The sequence below is a fragment of the Nipponia nippon genome, unplaced genomic scaffold, assembly GCF_047370975.1.
Source record: "Nipponia nippon isolate SJK-2023a ecotype South Korea unplaced genomic scaffold, ASM4737097v1 scaffold_14, whole genome shotgun sequence".
NCBI classification, from domain to species: domain Eukaryota; kingdom Metazoa; phylum Chordata; class Aves; order Pelecaniformes; family Threskiornithidae; genus Nipponia; species Nipponia nippon.
This window is the reverse complement of record NW_028262330.1, coordinates 2,415,052-2,424,426: the sequence shown is the minus strand read 5'-3', so window position 1 is coordinate 2,424,426 and position 9,375 is coordinate 2,415,052. Positions and strand designations below refer to the sequence as shown.

General features: G+C 51.8%; 1 protein-coding gene across 1 annotated transcript; it reads left to right on the top strand.

Moving 5' to 3' along the window:
* The first annotated feature begins 2,891 nt into the window (after nt 1-2,891).
* On the top strand, nt 2,892-8,051 carry OTOP2 (otopetrin 2). Its single transcript, XM_087750921.1, has 6 exons — nt 2,892-3,297; nt 3,795-3,931; nt 4,588-4,646; nt 5,314-5,447; nt 5,896-6,785; nt 7,881-8,051. The coding sequence occupies exons 1-6, from the start codon at nt 2,892-2,894 to the stop codon at nt 8,049-8,051; spliced, it is 1,797 nt and encodes a 598-aa protein (XP_087607047.1).
* The last annotated feature ends 1,324 nt before the right edge of the window (nt 8,052-9,375 follow it).

The following is a 9,375-nucleotide window of genomic DNA, read 5'->3' as shown; positions in this document are numbered from 1 at the left end:
ATTTCTGGCTGGGCTGAGCCCTGCAGGGAGCTGGATGGCCCCAGGCAAGGCCTCCAGCACAGGATTCCCAGGCCCCGGGCACCCTCTGCCGTCGGGAGACACGGAGCCCAGCCTGACCGTGGACCACAGCACGTGGCCGCCACGGCATATCGCGCCCGACAGTGAATCGTATCCCTTGGGGCACGTGGCTGTCACGGCATGTCGCGCCCGACAGTGAATCGTATCCCTTGGGATACCCTGTCACAGAGCAGGAATTTCCTGCTCCTCACTTCTGCGTTTTGCCTATCGTGTCCTGGCTCTGGGGATGGAGATCTCTAGGGCTGGACCCCGCAGGCGGGGTTTGGAGTGGGGAAAGGCAGACCCACGTGGGTGAGAAAGGAGGAAAAGAGTGGAAAAATGGGGAAAGACTGAAAGACAGCAGCAGAGAGGGCTGGAAGGTAACGAGCAGAGAGGAGGAAAAACAGAGAAATGCAGCTTATTTTTGTAAGCCCCAAGACAGCAGGGTGGCCCTAAAGCAGTCCCAGGTGCACCCACACAAGCTGCAGTGATTAACCACTGGGTGACCGACACAGTCACTGTCCTGGCTGCCCGGGGACACCTGGGTGCTTGCCACCAGAGGGAGGGTCCGCTCCCCGCACCCTTTGCTTACATCGGCAGATTCGGACTTGCCCGCTCAGCCTCCCTGGGCGAGTCCCGACGGGATGCATTAAACATCGAGGTATTTGGCACTGGGATCCCTCAAGGTGAAAAGCAGCATAGTAACGTCTGCAATTCATTACTGAGGTTATTTAATGATTCTTGTATTATTACTAATTAAGATTGCTGTGCTGTACGGTGGTTCCTGGGAGCATTGCCCAAGGCAGTAAATGCTCCTTCCTCTGTTGCTGACTGCTAAGGACAAAAAAGGGAGGGTAAATCAGTGCATTTAGCCCAGGGGGGACTCTGAACCTCTGGCCTCTGCAAAACATTGCCGTTATCAGCTCAGATTCACCGCACGGGGTCTGGGCTTCCCCTGGGAAAGGCTACAGACGGAGAAAAGATCACCCGCTCACCCCAAAGTGGAACGCCTAAGGATCAGCAGAGGCCGGGCAGGGCAGATCCAGTACTGCTTGTGGCAGCACGGGAAAGGCACACGAAGGTCTCCTTGGGCTGCAGAGCAGATCCGGAGCTCTCCTTCGCCGTCCCGCGTAGCTCGATTCGCTGCTGTCCCTGTAGCGCTGCGAGAAGGAGCGCAGCGGTGAGCAGGCAGGAACGGGGCTGGGAAAGGCACAGCAAACCGCCCCGTCTCTGTGCCTGCCCCAGAGGAGGCAAGCGGTGGGGACATCACCAAAAGAGGCGTCCTCATGAAGGAATAAAACTTGTCCCCAGCCACTCAGAACTGCCCTGGGTCCCCCTATCTCCCCCACCAAAATATAACAGCCGGGGTAAAGGAGATCTTGAGCAAAAGCTCTCCCCTCACCTGGCAAATGCTTGAATCCCACCCGCGCTGTGGTTTTTAACACGGCTTCTTTCTCCTTGGAAGGAGAGAAGTTAAGCTCCTGAGAGCCAGAGAAAGGCGATCCCCCCCTGAAAAGTCAAAGGCAGTGCATCAGCAAAAGGGGAACATGGATTCTGGTCCCCAAATCCTGCCCCATTTCAGTACTAAACCTTCCTCATCGTGGGCACCATGGATAGGAAAAGATTGAGCTGCCCTTGGCACTGAATAGATACAAATACAAATTTCTTCCTTTCCCTCAAAAACATTCCAGGCATAGAGCATACTGACCGAAACAGTACAGGGTGAGGCACAGTATTTGCTGTGTGCAGTTAACCAGAAAGCCAAGCCCAAAGTCATCAGCAAAGATAAGCTCATCACCTAAACCATCTTCTCTCAAGGGAAGAGGTCTCGTGCCTGCAGGTAGATGGGTTTGATGGGGTAGCTTTGCTTTATGGTGACCGTGACCCTGTGACCGAGCAGTCCGTGCCATGCTTTTTGCAGTGTTGTCATCTCATGCCCTCCCCAGATAAATAACCCTTATCTCCTCATCTCTCTCCTGCTTCCCCAAAATCAGCTATTGCACAAAATGGATCATATGACTTTCTCTGAGAAGCCCGTGAAGCACTGCTGTCAGCTCCAGACATGGTATAAATCACAGAGACATCCCAACGAGTATAAATTCTTCGGCTGACCAAGCTGCAGCAACGGGGAGACTTCTCCGACAGCCTGGCAAGAGCAGAGATTTGGATTCCAGGAAGCAAAACAGGTTGGTGGAATGGCTTTGTTTGAACAGTTCATTTGCTTTGTTTCAGGCTTTTCTTTGAGAATCAATTAAGTCCCAAGCTTGGCACAAGCCAGGGGCTTTAGAGGGAGCGACAGCGGAAATAGCTCACATCCTTCTTGCAGGGACTGGTATAAACCACGATGTGACGTTCCAAAGACTCCCAGGGCTTTCTTACCTTTCACCGGCCTGTTCCTCAGCCGGGAAGTATGACGTTTTCTCAGAATGTTTTGTGGTTGACATTTAGAAATCAAACCACATTTGCACCAGGATATTTGATCCTGCAAGTGCTTTCCTAGTGCTTTTGCAATATCTTGCATCAATAAACACCTAAACGTTGTGTGACAAATTAGGCACGCTTTGTTAAACTGACCTGGGATCTGCCCAAGCAAAAGTATCTTAAGCAAGAACACAGCCTTTGGGGAACCGGGAAGAGAAAGGTTGAAAATGAGCTCATCCCTCTTTTTGCGCTCCTTGTCTCAGCCTTCCCCGTTCCTCTGATACGTCCTCTCCTCCTCATCACATGTCCTGCTTTGGTCCAGCCCTGGACTATTCAAAATGAAGTGACGCCTCTCATTCATGGGGCTCTCCTCCCAACAGCGTTAAAGCCTCAGCTAAGGCATTAGCTGAATCATGTCGGAAGAGCCCGTGCGGAAGGACAGCGAGATCAGACGCCCCAACTCCAGCATGGGCTGCGGACACAAGGATGACAAAGCCAGCCTGGCTTCGAGCCAGATAGCGTCTTTTGGCCACCAGCCTCATCAGCCCCCCTCCACTCCTGCCTCCAAAGAAGTGTGGAAAAAGGGCGGCCGCATGTTCTCCATCCTGCTGGCCGTGCACTTAGCCCTGCTGGCCTGCACGCTGGTGAGCAGCGGGGCTTTTGAGAAGATTGCCGTGCACGATTACGACGTCTTCTTCCTGCTGACTGTCATGATGCTGATAGTCATCGTATGGATCATCTTCTACCTCGTCGGCACCTCCCGGTGCCCAGATGCCATCCTCTGCAAAGACTCCCATGCTGGGCCCGTCTGGCTGAGAGGTAGGAGCTCTCGAAGGGCTAGGGCTGGAGGAGAGATGCAGGGTGGGCAGGTCATAGGGGTAGCAGTTATTGCAAGGGAAACAGCAACAATCCGGGGCACGGTCTCCTCCTCCTATGCTGGGGCATGGCACCATGCCCTGCTTCAGAAGGTTAGCTCCTAGTCCTTCCACCGGTTTCACTGCCAGGTCTCCCTTTATCTTCAAGGGCTCTTGGTACTTTACACCAAGTTCCTTCCCAGCCTTGCCATTGCTCTTGCAAGAGCTCTTAGCCCCAGTCTTAGCCCCAGTCAGCATACAGCATTGATTAAAAATCCCTTCCAGCCAAAATTATTGTATGATTCTGTTGGTGCCAAGATAATTTGGGTGCTGGGAGAGGAAAAACAGAGGTAGAAGCAAAGCTTCTCCATGGCAATAGTTCCTCTTCTTCCTCTCATCTGTCTGCATTAGCCCGCATGTGTGTACATCTGTCCAACCACAGATATTTTGTTTCCTCAACAGGAGGCCTGATCCTATTTGCTATTTTCAGCCTTGTCATGGATGTGTTCAAAATAGGATATTACTCGAGCTTCTACAGCTGCCTGTCTGCGATCAAAATAATCTACCCCATTGTGCAAGCAATATTCGTGGCCGTCCAGGTGAGATGGTTGTGCTCTGTCTCGGGGAGGGGTAGAGAGACAGAGCCACCAGCGGAAGGAGCTCTGATCTCTTGGGCATGGTTCAGCTCCCCCTGCAGCAAAGGCAAACGGCTTAGCTCAGCCCCCACCCAGCCCGCATCTTCTCCCTCCAACCACAACTGCCAGCTGTGGCAACTCTCTTTAAGGCATTGATTTAAACTTCTTCCCATCCTGTGACGTTTTGGCTTATGCCAGGATGGCTTGTCACAAACTCTAAGCAGCCCCCATCCAGCCAGGTCTCCTTTCCCACGAAGAACAGAGAGGGAGGAGGACAGTCAGGGCAGGGACTGCCTTGCAGTTTGGAGTCCTACACAGAGGACCACCTGCTCTGGGACAATACCAAGGAGGGAAGAGGTCAGATAGGGACAATTTAGACAGGAACAGGGACTGGCCATGGGCAGAGCAATGGCAGTGGGACAGGGCAGGAGGAGCAAAGAAAGAACAGACCACATCCAGCAAATGGCCAGGATTGCGGACTAGTAGGCTAGCCCAGATGGACCCAAGCGAAAGAGGCTCCAGCTTGCTCTCTGCTGAGCAGGGAGATCCCTACTTCAGAATGACACGATTTGCTGTCTTGCTTTGCGGGAAATAACAACTTCTTTTCTTGCCCCTGCCAGACGTACTTCTTGTGGGTCTCTGCCAAAGACTGCGTCCACGTACACCTGAACGTTACCAGGTGAGCACTGCTGCTCTTTGAATCCCACTGGCCCAGAAGACCTGGGCCACCACAAGCCCGCTGCACTCTCACGCAGCTAAGATGCAACACGGGGAGAATCCCGTCTCCCTTAATGCTGGCCAAAACTAAATCTGCTCAGTCTCCAGCCAGCCTTAGATCCCAGCTCAAGCAGTTGAAGTTCATGACCTGTGGATCTAGCAGGGTTGGGATCCAACTCAAGAATACAAGCATTACTCAAAGCAGATCAGTATTAAATAAATAATTAGCATTAAATAAGATGATTCATAGCTGACTTTTGCTTCCCTGGGGAAGACAATGATGCAGTGGGCAAGCCTCAGGCTAAACCAACGTCTTGTCTACTTTTGCAAGACTGGATCTATTGGAGACCAGTCCAGACCTATTGATCCAGTCACTGTTGAGAAGCTCTTCCAAAACCAACAAGAGGAATCAGGCCTTGCTAATTCTCATGAGCATGGATGAAAAATAGGAAGAGAGCGAGACCAGCAAAGCAAGGGTCAGGATTTCCAGCCTTGACCACCAGACTCCTTGCACCACTTCAGGCAGCTCCCACAGTCCCTCTGAGCGGGCGCACGTCTATAACGTGGATAGGAGCAACATGGCCTAAAGCCATTGCTTGAATCTCATGAACCTTCTCGTTCTTCTGCAGGTGCGGCTTAATGCTAACATTGACCACAAACTTAGCGGTGTGGATGTCAGCAGTAACAGATGAGTCTGTTCACAAAGCGCATTCGAAGTTGAAGAAGAACATGACAGACGATATCTTCAGATGGCTCCTGAAAGGTAATCTGCCCATTTGTGAAGCCATCTGGTCCAGGGAGGGAGCCCATAAGATAGAAATTGTTCTGCAAGCCAGTTTTTTTTCCCTTTTCAGAAGGCCTAGCACTGAAGATTCCTTTAACAGAGCTGGTATGCTAAAAGCCAGGTCTTAATGGTCATTTCTTAACCTGTATCACAGAGGAGCCTGAAAGGTGGAAGGCCCTGTACAAATGGGATGGGAATGAAGAAGGGAAGGAAAAAGCAATTTAACCTGCCACCTAACTTCTTCAGAGAGAACATGAGCACCAGAAAGCTGAGGTTGAAGTGTCCTTGTTTTCAAAGCGGTCACATATTCTTCCATCCTTAGTCTTGTTTTTCACTGACCCTAAGTATCCAGTTCTCCAGGGCTGCTAACAAGTGCTGGCTCCTTGTTTTAATACTACTGCATCTATGTGTTTTTATCTTGTTTCAGCGGGAATGAGAAGCAGCTCAGCCGAAGAATGCAATTGCAACAGCCAAATCTGCCAGGTCTTCAAGAACGGCTACTTTTGGCTGTACCCCTTTAACATTGAGTACAGTCTCTTTGCCTCTGCCATGGTCTATGTCATGTGGAAGAACGTTGGACGCTTCATAGACCACCACTCCCACCACGTTCACCGCCTGAAGTTCAGGCTCTTCCGAAGGACCTTCTTTGTAGGCATTGTGTTGGGCCTCATCATTCTGGTGAGTGGTTTGGGAGTCCTTATTCTTTATGAGGTGCAGGTAAATTCCAGCACTGAATCCAGTAAGAAGAGACAAGCGCTCACCATGTACTACATCTTCAACATTGTTTGTCTGGGCCTGATGTCTCTTGTCTGCATCGGTGGCTCTGTCATCTACCGGTTTGACAAGAGAGACATGGATCGGCACAAGAACCCGACCAGGACCCTGGACGTGGCCCTGCTGATGGGTGCAGCCTTGGGGCAGTACGCTATTTCTTACTACTCCATTGTGGCCATCGTAGCCAGCACACCGAGGGACGCTATCAGCGCACTCAACCTCACCTACGCCCTCCTAATGATTGCTCAGCACACCTTCCAGAACATCTTCATTATCGAAGGCCTTCATCGGCAACCCCCCAAGGAAGACCACAAGCACGATTCTCACCAGAAGGATCTCTACGGACTCACCTTTGTCAACATCAACGCAGTGTCCCTCCGTGTGCCCGACAGCGGCAGCACCTTGGCCCCTAGCACTGCCTCTGGCACTGAAGCCATGAATCCTTCTGACCTCGTGCGGTCCCTCACCGCCCCCAAGAAGATGAACTGGAGGAGGAAGTTCTTAAGGGAGATCTCCATGTTCCTCCTGCTGAGCAATATCATCGTGAGTACATCCAGAGAGAAGAGTTTGTCAGGGTGGGGGAGAGGGAAGCAAGCACAAGGGAGAAGCGTCTCTGTGAAGGAAAGGACACGGCCCATGCAAAAACTGTCCTTTCTGTGCCTCCGCCATGCAGAGAGCACACTGACTTAGGTGCAGAGAGCTGCAATTCCCTTGTCACTTAAAAGCAAGAGGAACTGCCCTGGAGTTAAGACATTTTAGGCTATGCTGATAGACCTAGCATTGTCACCAGAATATCAGACAATAAAATTGGTGGGTACAACAGAAGAATCAGCTTCAGTATTTTTATTGGGTACCAGCAGGTATATAGAATAGCTTATTAAAAGCAATAAAATTCATTAAACCCTTCCCTTACACCCCCAAAGAAAGGACGTAGAGACAAATACCTGGGGTGAAGTCTGGGTTTTCTTGGGAAATGGTAGCGTGTCTTTTCTTAACACCCATGGCCTAGGAGCCCACACACTGATCCCAGTTGCCACGAGGAGAAACTGGTCACTGACAACTTTGGTTGGAGTTTCCACTTTCACGAGCAGCCAGGGGACCACAGTTCCCTGCTTAAAGAAACGTAGGATTACAGCTGCACCTCCAAAGAAGCCAAGCACATGTTACGTCTCTAGAGAGCCTCCAAATCCCCAGCTAGCCAGTCACATCATCTCCTCAAACTGATTTTACACACACAGAGAACGAGCTGACAACCCCCAGGCAACCAGGTACGCCTGCTGGCTGGGCTTCAGGGCAAAACGTGGGAGACCAAGCTGCTGCCGGCTCAGCCCTACCCACGCTTGCCCCATCCAAAGAGTTTGAACAGGCCAGGCTCATGCTAACACACAACACCCTCAAGGTCTTCCCCTGGTGAGCGCTTCAGCACTTGGTTCAAGCCTGTCTCTGAGCATGAATTGAGACTGGGCTTAGGGTACAACACAAGATCAGACTTGATCTTAATGTAAACACAGGCTCCTGGCACAGGTCCCGTGCTCAGAAGGTCGCTCTTTTCCCATCTCTCGGTAGCTGTGATTGCAAGTGCTTGCTGCACCGCACGCCCTTCTCACTGCAATGTTATTCTCCTGTTTCCTCAAACAGCTCTGGATCATGCCAGCCTTTGGTGCCCGGCCCCAGTTTGACAATGACACAGAACTGAACTTCTATGGCGATTCCATGTGGCCGGCCATTGTGGACATTTGCCTGCCCTTTGGGATCTTCTACCGAATGCATGCAGTGGCCAGTTTGCTGGAGGTCTACATCATGTCCTAAAGAACTGTCTCGCAAGGAAGATGAGATCCTCCTCAACCAATCCAACTTCTTCCTACCCCGGGGCTGGGAGACCGCCCAGATGTCCCGAGGGGCCCCCAGCACTGCCTGAATCGTGTCCCTTTGCAGTGTTGGGGCATTTGTGAACTGCCAGTGAAGATCATCCAAACATAGCCCAGATTTTATTTTTGCTACTTGTGTGTGGATGTGTACGCGTGTGCCTGAAGTTCTTAAAGCTTAAAAGAAAAAAAAAAAAAAAAAGATAAAAAAAGGAAGGTGTCCAGAGTAGGATCACGGTAATTACCCTTGGTTCATGCGGAGACTCACCTTCCTTCATAAAAGCCTGTTTGCTCCATGCCACTGATGCTCGTGCTCGGCACCCTTGGGCAGCCCGTGCCAGCCTGCACAGAGACTTGGTGGGTACCAGGGGCTAACGCAGGCGTGGAAGGCAAAGGAAGGGAAACCACTTCAACTGCTGGTACGGCCAGTCGGAAATCGCTCCCCTGCAGAGATGTGAAAAACAAACCGGTGACCCCAAAGGCTTTGGGAAACATTTTCATCTTTCCTCTCTGTATTGCCCGTTTATATTGGCCCTCTCGACCCTTCCCTGTATCAGCCCCTGCTGTTTTCCTTCCCCTCCAGGGAGGCATCGCTGCTGCCCAGGGGGTTTGCTCGCGGCAGCCTCCCTTCCCGAGGGGCAGGTCGTCTCTGCAGGAGAGCTGCGCGTGGCCCTGGGCCGGCCCCGGTACGGGATTGCTCTAAGCACACTGTTTTCCCCAGTTTTCCTGAATCAGGGCTCAAAAACCATAAAGATCGTATGGGCAATACAGTCTGGAGAATGATAAAGAGATTTGTTTTTTCTTTTTTTTTAATAGATAATGATTTTTTTAATATGTGAACATTTTTGTATGCAAAGTTATTTATTGATTTTCACTGTAACACTGAACTCCTGAAGGGACCTTCTGTGCCCTACGTGGAAATCAGTCCTATGCCACGGCCAATTTGATCTCCCATGCCCTGAAGGGATGCTCGGGCTGCGCCCTCCGGCCTGGGCGTGCTTTGAGGCTGCAAGCACAGCCCCAGCACGCAGGCAGCCCCCACGCGCGGAGCCCTGCGGCCCCGGCACAGGCTCCTGGGCGCCCGCAGCTCCCCGTGAACCGCTGTGCAATGGAGGGGGCTTCCAGAGCAGGACCCCTGGGCTGCAGGAGGTAGAAACGGGCCCCTCTGCTGTACCCAGAGTTCAAGCAGAGCCTCGGAAAGCCCACGCTGCCAGGCTGGGAGAGCGCATGCCAAAACGGCACCGCTGAGCTTTGTCTGTACCCTGAGA